This window comes from Muscardinus avellanarius (assembly GCF_963383645.1).
Source record: "Muscardinus avellanarius genome assembly, chromosome: 22".
NCBI classification, from domain to species: Eukaryota; Metazoa; Chordata; class Mammalia; order Rodentia; family Gliridae; genus Muscardinus; species Muscardinus avellanarius.
Genome location: NC_137808.1, coordinates 12916436 through 12935623, shown reverse-complemented (window position 1 = coordinate 12935623; position 19188 = coordinate 12916436). Strand labels below are relative to the sequence as shown.

Sequence of the window (19188 nt, the reverse complement as noted above, 5' to 3'; positions counted from 1 at the left end):
CTTTCCAGTAATGCTGCAGCAAAAAGGTACAGAGAAAGGGGCAGTCTTGTGTTTAAGATACCATGCTTGGGGGTTAAAGGGAAAAGAGAAAGAATCATTAATAGTTTAGAAGGTAGCTATGGGAAAGTATTTAAATAAGTATCATATGGGGGGGGAGGAACACCAATATTCCTGTGCTTATATGTCCCTGCCACACACAACTATGAGATGATTTGAGACTATAATGTGCCAATAAAAACGTATTTCAAAGCCGGGCGTGGTGGCCCACGCTTGTCATCCCCGCGCTTGGGAGGCGGAGACAGGAGGATCGCGCAGGTTCGAAGCCAGCCGCGCTGGCTTAAGAGACCCTGTTTCCAAATCAAAATATAAAATAGGTCTGGGAGTGTAGCCCGGAGGTAGAAGGGTTCCATCCCCAGTACCACCAAACAAAACAAAACAAAACAAAACATATTTCAAATTATAATAATAAAGAAAATGAAGGAAAAAGTAAAATCGAACTCTATGAGGTATATGAAGAATTGTATTTTGTAATCAAACCTAGAAATCTTTTCTCAGCCAACCTCTATGATTCATACTGTGTCCATGAGTCTCAGGATATGTTTTTTCAAGGCGGAAGAGTTAACTAGGAATTAAAACCAGGTGTATTTATCTCCAACCTATATCCCCAGACCTATTTTTAATTTTTTATGATGAAATAGTGGCTCGCTAAATTGAGGAGGCTGGCCTCGTACCTGCAATTATCCTATCTCAGCTAGCCAGGTTGTATTAAAGTTTAAAGATTAAAGCTTGTAAGCCAGGCGTGGTGGCGCATGCTTGTAATCCCCACGCTTGGGAGGCTGAGACAGGAGGATCACATAGGTTTGAAGCAAGCTTCGGCTACTTAGTGAGGCTCTCAGCAACTTAGTGAGACCCTGTTTCCAAATAATATATAAAAAAGGTCTGGGAGTAGAGCCCAGAGGTAGAAAGCCTCTGGGTTCCACCCTCAGTACCACTTAAAAAAAAAAAAAAAAAAAAAAAAAAAAAAAGATTAAAGCTTGTATCACTATGCCTAGCACTTTTAGGATATTTAATAACATTTTATTTGGAACTTTGATGCCTACCACCTTCCAAACAAAGACACACACGATCAAATAATCATAATTTGCTGGGCATGGTGGTGCACGCTTGTAATACCAGCATTCAGGAGGCAGAGACTGGAGGATCACTGTTCACGAACAGCCTCAGCTACTTAGGGAGGCCTTTGCACTTCCATGAGACCCTATTTCAAAAAAGAAAAGATTTTAAACCGGGTGTGGTGGCATATGCTTATAATCCCAGCACTTGGAAGGTTGAGACAGGAGGATCGCACAGGTTCGAAGCCAGCCTCAGCTACTTAGTGAGGCTCTCAGCAACTTAGTGAGACCCTGTTTCCAAATAAAATATAAAGTAGGTCTGGGAGTGTAGCCTGGAGGGAGAAAAGGCCCTGGGTTCCACCCCCAGTACCACAAAATAATAAAAAAGAAAAAGACTAAAAAATAGGGATAGGGGTATATCTTGGAGGTTCCATTTCCAGTACAGAAAATGAAAATCGTAATTCATAAAACATGATTTGAAATATTTTACAAAATTACCTACCGTTTTAATACTACTATCTCCAAAGCTTTTTTTTCCACTGTGGTATATATTTTCAAGCCAAATTCAATTACTTCGGTAGGATTTGGATTCTATCATGGCGATACTTTTTTGAAAAGGAGAGTTGTGCTCATGAGGATTTAAAAAAATAAAATCAGTTTCTCTTCAAAAGCTCAGGCCACTGATACAAAAGAGATGACTCATCTTAGGCCTGATGGGCTTAAAGAGGTCATCTAGATTGGATTTTCTTAACTCTTTTAAGAGATATATGTTTTCTAATCCATCTTATGTGTGGAGGTCTTCAGAGGAAAAAAAAAAAAGACTTACTCAAAAAACTTACCAAAGTTATGCTCTAAATACTAAGAACAAGGGCTGGAATCTTCCATAAACCATACTGTCTCTATAATAAACAGCAATTCTCCCTCTCTCCCTCCCTCCTTTCCTTTCTTTCTTCTTCCTTTCATTCTCCTCCTTCTTTCACGTCCTCTCTTCCCTCCCCACGACTATAATTTTTATCTCCATCCCCTTTAGAAGTCTCCTTGTCAAGACTACTAAAAGGCCGTTAAGCCAACACAGTAAGAAATGCACAAGCTGAATTTTCCAAGAGCAGCTTAAAGCCACACGCTTAATGAAGGCAGTGAGGTCAGGAGGCCACGGAAGAGGGCCAGGCAGGAATCCTGGGAAGAGAGCAAGGCTTCGAGGGCCGGCGCCTGCAGAGAGGTGGGTCTGGAATTCTGGCGTTTTGCAGGGTCTCCGTTACTTTTGCAGCTTTTCGGAATGTGTGTTCAGGAAAGAATGTGTCGGCTTCCCCTGGTTGACACTCAGAAGGCAGCGGGACGTGGTGGCGGGCACCTGCTATCCCAGGATGTCGGAGGCTTACACAGAAGGCTCGCAGGCTCGAGCATAGCCTCAGCCACTTAGCAAGACCCTGTTTCTAGATCCAAAAATAAGAAGCACTTGATGCTGTTTAGAGGTACAACATCACGGAGTTCAATCCCAGGGCCAGTAAATACATAAATAAGAAGAAAAAAATAAATAAAAACCTTTAATGAGATCTTAAAGCCTAAAGTAAGAAGAGAATTACTGAAGAATAATGTTTAAATAGAAATCACAGGGATCATTTCTTTGCCTGCCTTTCTTTTTTTTTTTTTTTTGCGGGTCTGGGGCTGGAACCCAGAGGCATTTGACCTCTGAGCTACACCCCCTGCCCAATTTTTTATTTTTTTATTTTGAAACAGGGTCTCACTGAGTTGCGAAGGGCCTCACTAGGTAGCTGAGGCTGGCCGCGAACTGTGATCCTCTGGTCTCAGCCTCCGGAATGCTGGGACGACAAGCGTGCGCCACCACGCCCGGCTGCCTTCCTGCCTTTCTTCCTTCTTTTTTTGGTAGTAACAGGGATGGAACCCAGGGGCCTTCTACCTCCAGGCTACACTCTCAGACCTATTTTATATTTTTATTTGGAAACAGGGTCTCTTAAGCCAGCGCGCGATTCTCCTGTCTGCCTCCCAAGCGCGGGGATTATAAGCGTGCGCCACCACGCCCGGCTATTCCTTTTTCTTTTTTCTTTTCTTCCTTTGCTTTGTACTGGAGACTGAACCCAGAGGCCTTCTACCTTTGAGCTATATCCCGGCCCTTTTTATTTTGAAATGGAGTCTCATTAAGTTGCTAAGAGTCTCAATAAGTTGCTGAGGCTGGCCTTGAATTGTGATCCTCCTGTATTGGCCTCCTAAGTATTGGGATTACAGACATGATCCTCCTGTATTGGCCTCCTAAGTATTGGGATTACAGACATGAACCACCATGACTGGCTCTGACGATATATATTATACATAAACAGTATATTGAAAAAGTATATATATATATATATATATATACTTATATATATATATAAAAGTATATATATATAAAGTATATATATATATTTATATATATATATATATAAAGTATATATATATATACTATCTATGGACAATATATGATATAGATACAATACATAAACAATATACAGTTAATATATAGACAATATATATAATCAATATCATAGACAATATATAATATACAGACTATATATTGATAATACATAGACATTAATATTGACTACATAGAGAGAGACAATATATAGACAATACAGATTATACATAGTATAAATATATAAACAATATATTTATACAATATATAGATATAATATTAGATATAAACAAAATAACACTTGACAAAATCAATATAAATTTGATTTTTTTGGGGGGGCTTTCTCCCTTTTTCCTTTTTTTTCCTGGTACTGGGGATGGAACCCTTCTACTTCCGGTTGCACTCCCAGACCTATTTTATATTTTATTTGGAAACAGCCAGCGCGGCTGGCTTCGAACCTGCACGATCCTCCTGTCTCCGCCTCCCAAGCACAGGGATTACAAGCGTGCGCCACCGCGCCCGGCACTTTTTCTTTTTTTATTAATACAATCTTGGAGCTAGAAATGTCAAAAGAGGGACCCCACATCCAGTCTGTGGGGATTTCTTTTCCTGGGTTGGGAGGTTTTATGCCAAAATGCAGAATCTTGGCTTATGGATAAATGTTGGACATTCTACCATCCTGAACCGACTTTCCCGGAAAATAGCACTTGGCAGAATTCCAAGTGTTGACGGTCTTTTTTAGGTGTCAGCCCACACCCCGGTTCTTTCTCCCCAAACTAAAGACTGCCATTTTTCATTACATTTAGTTGTATTTTTTTTTCAATCTGGCCTTCTACCTGTCTTGCGAGGAATGGATATATAAGTTAAAGAAATACAGGATTTTACTTGAATTAAAGAGACTATGTTTATATCTTCAGCAAAAGGGCTAATTTGTAGGGCAACTTTACACATGGGAACACACACATGTGTCAAAAACAGCTGAAACCTTGGTCTGGCCATCCCTTCTGTAGATAAGGTGCGACAGTACAATGGGGTGAAATGTATTTTAAAGAAAAAAAAAATAACTGTTTTGTTCTACCTTACACTGCTAGAAAACATGTCTGGGCTAAGATTTCTCACAAGACAGGCAGGTAGAAGGAGAGTGCTTTTCTTTCTCTACGGAATCCTCTCTACATTTTTTTTTTTCATACGGTGAATTCATTTTGTCATGGGGTGAACACCTGTGTGGCTATTTAAAAACCCAACACCAGGTGTGCGCCTACTGGTGTCTGTCTCTTTTGCGTAATATTCTTCTCGCTGATTTCTTAGTACGTTGGGTCAGGAAAAAGCCTTCACAGTGAATACAGAATAAAAGGTCTTAAAGGATTTAAATATACATATATATGTATATGTATGTGTGTATGTGTATATATATATATATTTTTTTCCAAGTGCTTGGATTGAAAATAGTGTGGCCAATTTCTTACAAAGAAATTGTAAGAATCATGTGAAAAATGCTGGCCTCCCTGCATATAGCTCCGAGGGCCTCTCACAGAGGAGCCAAGTTGGGAAGATCGAGTAAATCCTAGTATATATATATATATGTTTGTCTTACCTTTTACTTTTTCTCAGGATTTCTGTTCCTCTTTTCCAAGAAAGAGCGGCTCTGGGAAAAGCATTTGGTTGACACTGGATAACAATTTCCCCACCAACTTGAACGATTGAATTTTTCTTAACAGGGTTTTTGGAGAAATCAGGAGCGGAGGCTAAAAAGAAAATTTTAAAAATGGTGAAATCACTTAATTAACATGAAGAAAGAAAGATACAGGAGAGGGGAGGAGGAAGAAAAATATGGAAGGAGGGAGGGAGGGGAAAGGAAGGAAGGAAGGAAGGAAGGAAGGAAGGAGAAACAATGAGTGGATGACCGCCACTCATGATTCCATAGTTAGGTTTCATTTTATCTTTCGTTTATTTCCTTTGTTCTTTCTTCTACCAAAGATAGACCTTAGGCTGAAAGAACAAGAGTTATTTGTTGTGGCACACAGTACTGTTTGGATTTCACAAAGTGTCTTTCTCAAACCTCTTGAACATCAGCATTTTTCATCACGGGACACTACCCAGTTTTCTCTGGTGTCTGGGTGGCCATGGGACTGAGGTCTAGTCAGTGACATCAAAGAAACTTGCTGTACAATCCCAGGGACACTTCTCTTTTCTAATAAAAGAGACGGACGCTTTCAGTGTGGTAACCTCCCTCTTCTTCTGCTCTGGATATGGATTCCATTTCTGTAGCCACAGTTGCCACTTTGACACCATGTGTTCACAAGTAAAAGGGAAAAATACCAAGAATAACACTGCCAGCCGGGTGTGGTGGTGCACGCCTGTTATCCTAGAACTTGAGAGGCTGGGAGGGATGGATGGATCATAGGTTGAAGGCTAGCCTCAGAAACCTACCAAGAACCCAATCTACACACACACACACAGAGAGAGAGAGAGAGAGAGAGAGAGAGAGAGAGAGGAGAGGGAGAGGGAGAGGGAGAGGGAGAGGGAGAGGGAGAGGGAGAGGGAGAGGGAGAGGGAGAGGGAGAGGGAGAGGGAGAGGGAGAGGGAGAGGGAGAGGGAAAGAAGAAGAAGAGGAAGAAGAAGAAGAAGAAGGAGGAGGAGGAGGAGGAGGAGGAAGAGGAGGAGGAGGAGGAGGAGGAGGAGGAGGAGGAGGAGGAGGAGGAGGAGAGGAGAGGAGAGAGAGGGAGGGTAACACTGCCAAGTTGTAGCACCATACTGGATAGCCCTTACCCCTTTCGTTATAAATATCTCCCCATTTGTTAAGTCTCTGTAGATAATGATTTGATTACGATGGTCTTTTCTTATGTCTATCAAACTGCATGTATTTCTTCTTAGATTTTCTGCTGAGAATCTTCCTAATAAATCTGCTTTGGGTAGCACTCAAACTCTCATGCTTGAATCGGGGCCAACAAGCCTCTTCTGATATGGACACACTTAATAGTAGGCTCTTCTAAAAGTAATTAATGCATTGCCCAAACAGAATTATTATTACTACCTGGAATCCTGGCAAGAGCTACTCTTGATATTTCTCGAAATTTCAGGATAAAGGAGTTTCTAATGCACAGAAAAATTGGATTTAGATTACGTACAACCAGAGCTGGCTAAAAATGTCACTTTTATGTCATAAAGGGGTTGTGATTATAAAGTAATCTTTTGGCTATACAGAAATGACTTACCTAAGACTCTCAATTCTGCATTAGCATAAATGGTCTGATACTTGTTTTCTGCAGCACATTGGTAGACACCAGAATCTGACACGTTCAGCATAGTGATGATGAGCGTTCCATTTTCTATTTGGATTCTCTCCTAATAAAAGAAAAATCATGTAAAACGATCAATGTGTTAGCATAAACAGTCTCTTAACCAGAGTATGTGATTAAACACTGTGTATGCAGAGCTTAGAAATCTGATAATTTGGTGTATCACGACAAGATCCTCGGCAGTGTTCTGAAGTCTTTTTAAAAATGGAAACAGCCAGACATGGTGGCACGTGCCTGTCATCTCAGTTTTTGGAAGGCTGGGACAGGAGGATTGAAGGTTTGAGGCCAGCCTCTTTAATTTAGAGGGGCTCGCCACAGCTTTGTGAGACACTGTTTCCAAATACAAAATAAAATAGAGCTGAAGGTATAGCTCACAGGTAGACGAGACTTGGATTCAATTCTTAGCACCACACGTAAATATACACACACAAAAGCAAAATAGAGAAAGAAAATAAAGCATATTTAGTATAATATTAATTATAAACTGAATTAGTGGCTAGAATGTATATGTTATATTATTTATGAAAAACAGGCATTTTTTCCATCAAATATATGTTGATTTTATGTTATATGATGGAATATTTGGGATTTTTTGGGGGGGTGGTACTGGGGATGGAACCCAGAAGCTTTCTACCTCTGGGCTATACTCCCAGACCTTTTTTATATTTTATTTGGAAACAGGGTCTCACTAAGTTGCCGAGAGCCTCACTCAGTAGCTGAGGCTGGCTTCGAACCTGTGCGACCCTCCTGTCTCAGCCTCCCAAGCGTGGGGATGACAAGCGTGCGCCACCACGCCCAGCTTATGATGGAATATTTGGAACTCTCCACCATCCCAGTAATTCCATAAAAGATGACTGACAACAGGCTCAGACTTGGATGTTATGATTAGTATACTAAAATAAGGCCCAAATGACTTGGAACATGATGGCTTGACTTGCTATTTAAACCCTAATTTGGAGGAAAGAAGCCTTCCTTTCTATATTCTACCATACAGAGTACTTAAGGCCCTGTGTGGTGGGTGACATCTGTCATCTCAGTACCTAGGAGGCTGAGTCAGGAGGTTTGAAGTTTCGAGGTCAGCCTCAGCAACTTAGCATGGTTCTAGGCAACCTAGTGAGATGATATTTTTTAAAAAAATAGTGTCTTTTCATATCCAAAATCCCTTATGTAGTCCTGGTTGGAGTATTCCAATTTTGAGTATTATGATAAAATAGTTAACAGTACAAATTTAACTCCAAAGTCTTTCAAGGTACCCATTCCTGTTGTCTAAGGATAATAGACACAGGCTGCAGGAAACAGAATACGCTCTACACAAAAGGCTTGCAGGAGGAAAATTACACTGAAATAAAAACAAAGAAAAACATTTAGTCCATTCCAAACAACAGATGTTCCCTGGGCTGCACATGCGCAGAGCAGAGCGGAGAGCCAGCTACGTCTCTGGACAATCTAAGGGGAACAAAGAACTCTCTGACTTTCTAAACACTGGACACAAACGTGTGTGTAGAGGAAAAATATATCTGGATAGGTGACTCATGTCTGCACTGTCTATGGGTTTAGAGAAAGCCATCAGACTTCATAAAAAAGAAGGTATTGGGAAAGGAATAAAACCCAGGGTCCTGGCATTCCCAGAGGTTTGGATTGCTACAGATGTTACCAGCAGCTCTGTGGGCCTGGAAAAGTGGGTTAACTTCTCTGTGCTCTCTGTCTTCATCTACGCAAAGGGATGACAATGGATTCCCTCTTATAAGATGGGAGAGTAGAGCAAGGTAACGAAGGCCCTGGCTTACCGGAGCTCACATTAGCTATCGTGAGGACAGGACTCGATCACGGATTTATCACTAACCGTGATCAATGGGTGAACTTGGGCTCCTTACTCCTTTTCCTTACCCTGTTTTCCCCTACTTTTCTGATGAGAAAAAGAGGGATAATAGCAATGTGTCCTGTGTGAGTTTGTTTAAAGGTTAAATAGGCTCATTGTACCTTTTCTGGAATATAACAGACCCTTCATAAACAGAATCTCGGTGTGGCAATTACTGATGTGTCTCTCTTCGTTTTAGTATACTTTAACGGGTGCACTGTAGTCGCACATCAAAATACAGTGCCGCGTGTTGGGGACACCCAGGCACACAGCACCGGGTGACCCCCACTTCCTCTCCTTCCCTATACGTCATATTGAGATTGGCATTGGGCTGTTACATGTTTTTAGAATGTCAGTGGAAGTATTTCCTTCACTGACTCTCCTTCCCCTAGGCCACCTCCCTCACTGCGTTGGGGTTTCTCCTTGATTATCTAAGTCCCTCTGGCATCCCTATTCCTCCCGAGCTTCCTCAGATGACAGAAACCATAGGACCCTTCACTTTCTATGACTGGCCAATCTCACTTGGCCAAATGTTGTCTAGGTCTTTCCATTTTTCTGCCAATCTCATACTTTCGTTCTTCTTTACTGACGAGTAGAATTTCGTCGTGTGGCTATCTCATAATTTTATAGTCCGCTCATCTCTTGGTAAATACCTAGGTTGCTTCCATGATGCGGATATGGTGAACTGTGCCGCTATAAACACGGGGATGCATGTGCTGCTAGAAGATCCTGACTTTAGTCCCTTTGGAGAGATACCCAAAAGTGGTAGAGCTGTTTCACATGGCGGGTCGATTCCCAGTTTGAGGAACTTCCACCCTGATCTCCATCGAGGTTGCACTAATTTGCAGTCCCACCAAGAGCGTAGAAGGATCTCTTCCCCCCTACATTGCCACCAACATTTATGGCTGTTTGAATTTCTGATGACTGACATTCGGTTTGGGGTTAGATGGAATCTCAGTGTAGCTTTGGTTTGCATTCCCCTGATTGCTAATGATGTTGAGCCTTTTTCCAGTTTTTCATTCCTGCCATGTGTATTCTTAACAACATCTACTCAGCAGACCAGGCGATGTTTTACTCTCAGTCGACCTGCTTACCTCCGGGTTGATTTGTTCACCATTCTTTAACCACGTGTACCTCGGGGCTGGTTTTCCCCTAGCTCTGCACTCCCAAAACAAGCTGTCATAGATAGAGAGGTAGGTGTTTTGTATGGTTTGTTCCCATTCTGGAGGAGCTATTAAAAACCAAACAAAATACAAGGGTAAGTGTTTGGCAAGACGGTAAGCCAAGACGACACACTGTCTTTGAAGGTCTGGAGAGGCCAGTGCAAGGTTCATGGAGTGCAGCTGGACAGCATGCCCATGACGTCAGGTTGGGGAAGTAAGAAATCAGACGCTTTCCCTAATATGTGAGAGCTAAGGAGAAATGGGTCATAGGAGGAACTCTAGATGAAAAAGGAAATCCTATAGAGGAGTGAACAGGACAACCTACAGGAGGGGATGGGAGGGGGAAGAAGGAAATTCTCTAGAACCTGGAGGATGTTTAGCCTCAGGTAACAGAAAGGTTCCTGCCAATATGACTGTGCTTTGGGACCCAAATTAAATGTGTGAGCCAGGCACGGTGCAGGCACAGTGGCGCTTGCCTGCCTGTGATCCCAGCACTTGGCCGACTGAGACAGGGGGCTCACAGGTTTGAGGCCAACCTCAGCAACCTAGCGGGGCCCTTCACCACTTTAGTGAGATCCTGCTTCAAAATTAGCAATAAAATAGGGCGGTGGAGTATAATGCCTCTGGTTTCAATTTAAAGCGACTAAATAAATAAATAAATAAATACTTTTAAAAGCTAGCCAAAACCTTTGATACCATGGTTCTGAAAATAACTTAATAACTTCCAGGTCCTTTTCACAATTGTATTGACAAAGGATACTAAATTCTAAAGACATTCATTTCAAAAGTAGGTACTACTGAAAATTGTCTTTTCTTAGCAAGCATTGATAAAACTGCAGGGGGAATAACCAGTAGGAAATAAAATTCTATTTATAAAACAGTCGTTTTCAGTTCAGGTTAATATTGGAAATTCTAAAAAAAAAAAAAAAAGAAAATAATATAACCAAGGCACAATATATTTTCTCCACGGGACACACAATAAGCATTCCTATGAGGTCATTATGAAACACTAAAATTTTCTAGTTATCAAAACTATTATTTTTCAGCCAGACATAGTGCCACATGCCTGCAATTTCAGTATTTGAAAAACTTAGACCAGAGGATCAAAAGTTTGAGACTAGCCGCAGCAATTTAGCAAGGCTCTCTACAACTCGGCGAGATCATCTTTCTAAATTAAAAAATAAAAAATAAAATAGGACTGGGGAATGTAGCTTATGAGAGATAGAATGCTCCTGGGTTCAATTCTTAGCACTACTCCCCCCCCCCAAAAAAAAAAAGAATGGCAAAGTCTTAAAAAAAAATAGAAGCAATTGCTGCAATATATCATTCAGGATTATATTTTTCTTACCATTTTTTATCCCCCATTTGTAAATTCTACTCAGAATTATAATTAAGATGGCCAGGGGCTGCTGCTCAATGTTTTATGGGAGATATATTGGAATTCGTGCTACCTTGTATTATACACTTATATGGCCCCACCACGACCCCGCTGCTATTTCGCAGGCAATTATAATAAGCAGTAGCGTGCAGAGATGGTGCTGGAAACAGGGACGCATTTTCAAGATGGACGTCTCTGCCTGCTCATCTGTGCAGGAGGCATCGACTTGGAAATGTGTCTCTGCTCTTTCTCCCGGGACACTCGTCCAAACACGCCGATGACCTCTGCAGTTTCCTCAAGGGTACCACGGAATAGTTCAGTTATTTGGGAAATTCTTTTAGCTCACCATAGAAAACCAGCTGGCCCTTCGCCAGGTTCCTCCCTCGAAGGTTGCCTGCTGTGCACTCGTAGACACCTTCATCTTCTTGCTGGAAGCTCGGGATCTCGAGGAGAGCGTGGGACTTGCTGTACATGACTTTGCCTGGCAATGGGCTGCCATCCAACCTCTTCCAACTAATACTGGGGACTGGACTGAACAGTTACACCTCATTAGAACGGACGATGCTTTGGTCTTTAGGGCAGCAGGATAAAACGGGAGCGTCCTTAAGAATAACTCTCGGGAACAACAATTCCATTAATCTGCCTTTCAGACCATGCGATCATTCACAGCCATTCATTCATTCCACCGTTTATTTAACACTGGGTTGAGTGCCTGCCGCAAGTAAATCACTCTATGCGCAGGGAACAGACTGCTCAACAAAATAGGTGCGCTCTCTATCCTCACGTGGCCTACAGTTTAGAGAAGAAACATACCTTGAACAAAGGGTTAAAAATAAATACATTTGCCAATTGCAATGTCTAAAATGAAGGAAAAAATGACACGGAGACCGTAACAAGGTTATATTGACTTAAACGTGGTGGTCAAGGAAATAAGGTGATTGTTGATTCTAAGGCAAAAATGGAGACTCCTCTGCAATTAAACTGATAGCGATAGCGGTTTTTAGGAACATACAGGATGGATGGGCTGGAATATTAGTGGGTGTCAGTAAAATAAAATATGTTCAGATTATTTGGGAACACAGTTTCTATGGGGTGTGTTTAAGAGATCTGTGATGTAGAAGGTCTCGGTATCACGGGTTTGAGCCAACCCAGATACAGGAGAAGGTACCACAAGAAAGAGTCATTATATAAACTGATCACGGGAAAGATCAACCTCCAGTCTCCTTCTGTGACCACTGCCAAGCCATCCCCATTTCTCTGTAGATTTTCAGATGACGCACATACATCTAGTCCAGCCATATTTCAAACTGATAACAGTGATCGCAGTAAGTCACATGTGCGAGTGTCACGGAAGACACACGCTTTCTCCAACGCCCTGGGAGCCGTGTGGGAGAGTCAGCTGATCCTACCCAAAGGGTCAGTGAATAAAGGATCTTCGGAGTCTGAACAGTAAACAACCAACAGCAGAAAATGGGGATGACCCAGGAGAGGCTCAAATAAAGCACAAAAGCAGAGGAAGCCCTCCAAGATGTTCCCGGCAAGAGATCGGGACCCTCCTGTGTGCCTCAAGGGTAGAGCAGAGAAAACCCCTAACACTTGCTCACGCACACTTGTCAGAAGGCATGCTGGGACCCGGGCTGGCGTCATCTGTTTTTCTCAAAGTCACCATGCACTGACTGTTATCACTTGAATTTTGTTGGACATAAAACAACGCGATCACCATCTTAAATGTGCTGGCTGGCCTTTTCAAAAGTTTGGCCACTTTCACAAATCTAGATTGACATTTTGTATGTGGACATGGTCCCGGCAGCAATTGACCTCGGGTAATTGGTTTTCTAATTCCTTTTATGGAATATCTAACCAAGAAAGTGAAGGAAGTTTATGTAGATAGACATTCACAAAGTCAGATGAATTTCATATTATGGTTGGTACTATTCAATTTAAAAATATACATGCATGGCATATGTGAGTATAAATATTGTTTATCTGTGGGGAGCTGGGATATGAATTCCTTTTATTTTCTTCTCTCTGCTTATTTCTCTTTTCCAGGAATTTCCCGCAAAGAGCAAGCATTACCTGCGTAATACATTTTTTCTAAGAAAACTAATTTACAAAGAGTAGTAGAGACGTTTATACTTGTCAGAACGCGTGATCCTGTTATCTTTTTATGGTAGGGAAACTTTGAGGTTTAGGACAAATACGTATTCTTTGTTATCTTTTTATGTCAGGAAAACTCTGAGGTTTAGAAGAAATATGTAGAAATTATCCATCTCGAAAGGGATTTAGCCTAACATTTTCAGACAGAAAGTTAAATAAAAACAGAGCGTTCTTCCTCTAGTTATATCTTAGGACTTTATACTGATTGCAAAAATAGAAGTCAAATTTTCATATTGCTAAATACCTAAATAATGTAAAATTCTGATAGTAGTAACTATGATAATATCACAACAAATAGCTACCCTTTAGCAACCACAAACATTGTGTCAGCATTGTATATGTGTATATGATTTTACTTACTTCTATAACTTAAAGAGGCAGAGCCAGGATTCCTAACAATATTTTTCTGCCTCAGATAAGAAACTACATACAAACACACACAGACACACACACACACAGACACACACACACACACACACACACACACACACATATATAATTTTTTTCCCTTTTTTGTGGTGCTGGGGATTGAACCCACAGGCATTCTACCTCTGAGTTACACTTCCAGACATGTTTCATTTTTTTATTTGGAAACAGCATCTTCCTAAGTAGCTGAGAGTCTTACAAAGTTGCTGAGGCTGGCCTCCGTCCGTGGTCCTTCGATCCCAGCCTTCTAAGTACTGTAATTACAGGCCTGTATCACCACCTCCTGCAAAAGCTCCATTTTTAATCATAGGGCGATACTGACCTTGTAGCTATCATAGGGATATCCTACAAGAGCCTAAGTGTTTGTAGCCCTTACAAAAGTATACTTACACTTTAAGGAGCCCGGTTGGATGAAGTCAAAAAGACGTTCAACTAATCTCTATTATTCCAAATTTCCCCAAAAGAGATGGACTCAGCACTAACTCTGAATTCTCACGGGACAAGCATTTTCCCCGGAAAGCAGACAGATAGTGTCCTGGATGGATTCACTGGTCCGGGAGGAGTCGCCTAGTGCAACACTGCAGTTTTGAATGCCTCTGCCTTCTCAACCCGCCCTCGGTCCCCAGGTACTTTGACCAGGGACAGCCTGCATCATCCCTCATGATAGGGAACCACCTTCAAATCATACCTGATTTTACCTTCACAAAGAGAAAGCAGAGAGCACTTGGGAATTTACAGGCCTTCTGGGTGATCTTTACCCAATGACTAAATGAATGCTGGGTAGAGAAACTTGAGCTCCCATGAGTTGGGACGACTTCTGCTGTGACCTGCCTTCTCTCCAGAGCAACCCTTCAGTTACAATACAAACAGTAAGAAATCCATAAATATGTCTCCACCAACCTTTCTTTCCTTCCTTCCTTCCTTCTTCTTTCTTTCCTTCCTTCTATCCTTCCTTGTGCCATCCTTAGACAGGGGATTGAACCCAAGGACATTCTACCTCTGAGCTACACCCTGGTCCTATTTGAGTTTTTTTTTTTTAACAGAGTCTTACTGAGTTGCGAGGCTAACCTCCAACCTGTGATCCTCCTGTCTCAGTCTCCCAAGGACTTTGATTCAGAGGTGTGTGCCACCATGCCTAGGTTCAGAATTGACCTTTCTGCAAAAAAAAAAAAAAAAAAAAAGGAACTCGGGCAAAATAAAATTTGTACTGATTTTTATGTACCGTTTGGAGAACTCCTATACAACTTTCTTTAAAAAGTTTAAATGGAATCTCTTATGCACCCCCCTTTATTTTTAACTCAGCTACAGCACAGATCACCCTCTCTCCTGCACCCCATCGCCCCTGGCATGCCCTCTGCTATTCTGTGAACCTGCTTCAGAGGCACATTGTGAAAACATTCCTCCATCCCATCTTAGGGAAGAGAGATTCACTCCCAGAAACAAGAATATCTACTTACTTAGTATTAAAAAGGCTCCTGATACAAGTGTCTTATCCAGGCCCTTTACTGGTATTACTTATGCAAATGCGCCCCTGAGCTTGTCAACTTTCCATAAATGAAGACTTAGGATGCTCTTTTCTTTGCCTTTTTTTTTTTTTTTTTTTGGTCCTGAAGATGGAGCCCAGAGGTTCAGTATCTCTGACCTACAACCCCAGTCCTGTTGTTGTGTCTATTTTGAATCAGGGTCTCACTCAACATTGCTGAGACTGGCCTCGAACCTGCAGTGCTCTTGTCTCAGCCTCACCGATACTGGGGTTACAGGTGTGCACCATAACACCTGAAATATATATCCTTATATTAAATAAAATGCTTTAGAAGAAAGTAGAACTACAGCCAATGAACAAAAATAAAAATCTTTAAGTGTTTGTCATCATGGATGTAATTGTTTCTTACATTTAACTAGCCCCATAAAATTCGGGCCAATCAGTTGAAAACTGTGAACAGCCATCCACAAGAAAATAAGCTGTAAAATTAAATTCTATCAGTGACCTGCTGGAAAATAAAGTATAACTGTTCTCAGCCACAAAACACTAAGAAAGTGGAATGTATTGGAAAATAATAAAATTTCAAAATGCCATTTTAGAAATGGGTCAGCAGCATATGTAAAAGTAAAGAGAAAAAAGAATGACTATTAACGGAGATGCGGGATATCAGAGGCTGATGCTTATTAAAATTCAAATTCGTCTGGGCGCCACAGTGCAGGCCTCTCATCCAGTACGCGGGAGGCCCAGGCAGGAGGATCGCCGGTTTGAGAATAGCCTCGGTGACTCTCAGGAACCTAGTGACACCACCTTAATACTAAAACTGGGTTGGGGGTTAGTTAAGAGGTAGAATACTCCTGGGGTCATTCCCTAGTATCAAAAAAGAAAAGACATGAACAATTTTAAACTCAGTAGATTATCTTTGCAAAAAGTAGTTAGTCGAAATATTAAATGCGTAGCTCCTATTCAAAGATTATCTACTCTGAGCGCTGCCCAGAGCCCGTGTGTGTGAGAAAGAGAGAATGTGTGTGTATGATACTGAGGATTGAACTCAGGGGCATTCTACCTCCAAGCTACACCCCAGCCCTATTTTTATTCTTTATTTTGAAACAGGGTCTGAGTTGCAAAGGGTCTTACTAAATAGCTGAGGCTGTTCGCGAACCATGATCCTCCTGTCTCTGCCTCCCAAATGCTGGGATTACAAGTAAGCCCGGCTCAAAATGAAATGGTACACTTCCACATGTATATGTTCATCAGAATAAGTTGCCCCCCCCCCCATGGCTTAATGTATAGGGAAGATCCCTGACCACAGAGCCTGCGCTCAGCACCCGTGACAAACGCAGAGACCTCTCCAGTATATGATGAAACGCACTACCAAGCCCGACCTCCCTCCCTACGCGGCTCACTCAGAGATACCATTTTGGCAGAAGAAAAGCAGTGAGACACACCGCTGTCCAAAGAAACCAAAATACTGTGTAAGGAAGCTGGGCCCTTTAAAATCCTATTAATAATGGTTAATTGAGTGTTTACTATGTACCAGGCATGCTGACAGATGGTGTCTTGTCTCTGTGTCACGCGAGGTCCTTACTCAGCTGGCAACTTCTAACAATGCTAATTACATTTTCAGAATGGTGCTCACGTTTAGGGAGATAATTTCGCCTAAATTATTACCTGCCAGTGCTCCTCTCCTTGGAGTTTCAGAATTGTCTGATTTACTGTCACCCACCTTCCGATCCTTTTCTATTTCTCTTCCACCCTTCCGATGACTAGTGCTAGCTAACTCTTCCTCCTTCTCTGTCTTCAGCCAATCTTTATAGGGTCTGTCTCGCTTGTCCACGTTGATGACACTAGTAACGTGGTTCAGTTCAGTTAAACAAAACATGACCGATAAAATGCAAAGCCAGCAAATAATTACAGTAAGACCACCAAAATCCAGGCATGGCGGTTCCAGTACTTGGGAGGTTGAGACAGGAGGACCACATGGTTCGAGGCCAGCCTCAGCAACTGGAAAGACTCTCAAAAACCCAGGGAGACCATGTTTCATAACAAAGAATAAAACAGGACTGGGGTTGTAGCTTCGAGGTGGAATGTACCTGGATTCAATCTCCTGTCTCTCCCACCCCTAGGGAAAAAAAATTACATATTTTCTGTGAGCAAAAGAGCATCTTTACATGATGATTATGGTTAGGCTGCATGGGTGCCGTCGTTATCCTAACCCCGGAGGTCAACCATCTCCAGCAACATTTTCCTTTCAGCTGCAAACCTCCCTCCCTCATTTTCTTAAGAATTCAAACTTGGGTGTAAATCTCAAGGAATAGCACCCATCTCAGGCAATTCTGTCTCCCCCAGTTTCCTCCGATTTAGAGGAGGATTCCTGAACGCTGTATTCCAAATTGACATTGTAAAAGCCTTTTTTCGTGATGTTTCTACTATCTTAGTTGTGTGCCTGAAACCTAAGCCCTACGGTTATGAAATACAAGTAGGTGATAAAAGCCAGGTTTTTTTCATCCCCTTCTCCATTTCCCTCCACTCTGTTTTTGGGCGACTTAAATAACCATGGCCAAGAATAAGGGCTTTGACTCCAATCCCCCATGTATTACTCTTTTACGGAGTGAGCATTCTATTAATTTTATCTCAACGGAGAGAATACATTTGCTAACCATGTAGCCTAGTTCAACCTGCACTGAAAGTTAATTAGAGCTCTCCACACGCTAGTGGAAACTATGCTTTTCTTCTATACTTTTAGCCCACAAAGAGAATTTTCATTTAGAGTGTCATTTGAGAAAGCTTATATTTCTCCCCTGGATGGCTTAAACTTTATTACACATAGCTTCAGTCCAGTCTAGCCTTAAGTTTTGAACTAGAGACCAGGGAAGAGAAGTAGTTTCTTATGATGCTTGTTTTTCGGAGTGTGTGTGTGTGTGTGTGTGTGTGTGTGTGTGTGTGTGTGTCTGTGTGCTTGTACCCTAAGGATTAAACCCAGGGGCATTCTTCCTTTGAGCTACACCCCACGCCATTTTATTTTTTAATTGGTATGACTTCGCCCTCACTAAATTGTAAGGGTCACACTAAGTTGCTGACGCTGACCTCAAATCTGTGATCCTCCGGTCTCAATCTTCCAAGTACTGGGATCACTACCATGGCTGTCTTTGGGATTTGGGATTATTCTTAACTTCAACCCCATCTCTTAAGATCCTGCCATGGCCTTTTCCAAGAAAGAGAGTGAATCAGAATAATAATACCAGCAAAGAGTGCCTTTGTTAAATTTCTAGAGCTTTCAGTTAGCCATTTTTATTGTTCCAAGTTAAAATAGTCATATAAGGAACTTGGGTCATAAAGCTGGCCTCTGGAGATATAATATGGATACATTCGTGAGTTCTGTTGAAAAGCAATCTCACTTCCTTTGCATGGTCTAAATGCAATCTGATTATATTCTAGAGGTCAAGGGCTACTTTGGCCTAAATTTTTATGTCCTGCCCAAGTTCATGTTGAATTCCTGATCCCTGACATAACTGTAAGGAGGTTGGACCTCTGAGAAGTAACTAGACCATGGGATACGGCCCTGAAGGATGAGCCTGGCGCCTTTATTGAAGATGTATGATCCAGGAATGGTGGGTGGTGCATGGGTGGTTATAATCCCAGTACTGGGAGGCTGAAACAGGAGGGTCTCAGGTTGCAGGGCTGAGGCTCAGAAAATTAGTGAGATCCAGTTTCAAATAAAATAAAATAAAATAAAATAAAATAGGGCTGGGGGTATATCTCAGAGGTAGAATACTCCTGAGTCCTATTCCCTGCCCACCAAAAAATGAGTAAAAATAAATAAAAATAGGTAAAAATAAATAAAAAATATAAATAAATATAAATAAATAAATAAAATAGGTACAGGTTAGTGTGTTTCTTCTCCTATG

At 41.6% G+C, this 19188-nt stretch overlaps 1 protein-coding gene across 1 annotated transcript in view; it reads right to left on the bottom strand.

Moving 5' to 3' along the window:
* Positions 1 to 19188, bottom strand: part of CNTN6 (contactin 6) — a gene marked incomplete at both ends in the record, with an annotated part of 215468 nt that overhangs the window by 66395 nt on the left and 129885 nt on the right. Inside the window, 4 exons of the mRNA XM_080718223.1 lie at positions 5114 to 5264; positions 6735 to 6864; positions 9771 to 9907; positions 11564 to 11748. Coding sequence (XP_080574349.1) covers positions 5114 to 5264; positions 6735 to 6864; positions 9771 to 9907; positions 11564 to 11748 — 603 coding nt within the window. The remainder of the gene's footprint in view (positions 1 to 5113; positions 5265 to 6734; positions 6865 to 9770; positions 9908 to 11563; positions 11749 to 19188) is intronic.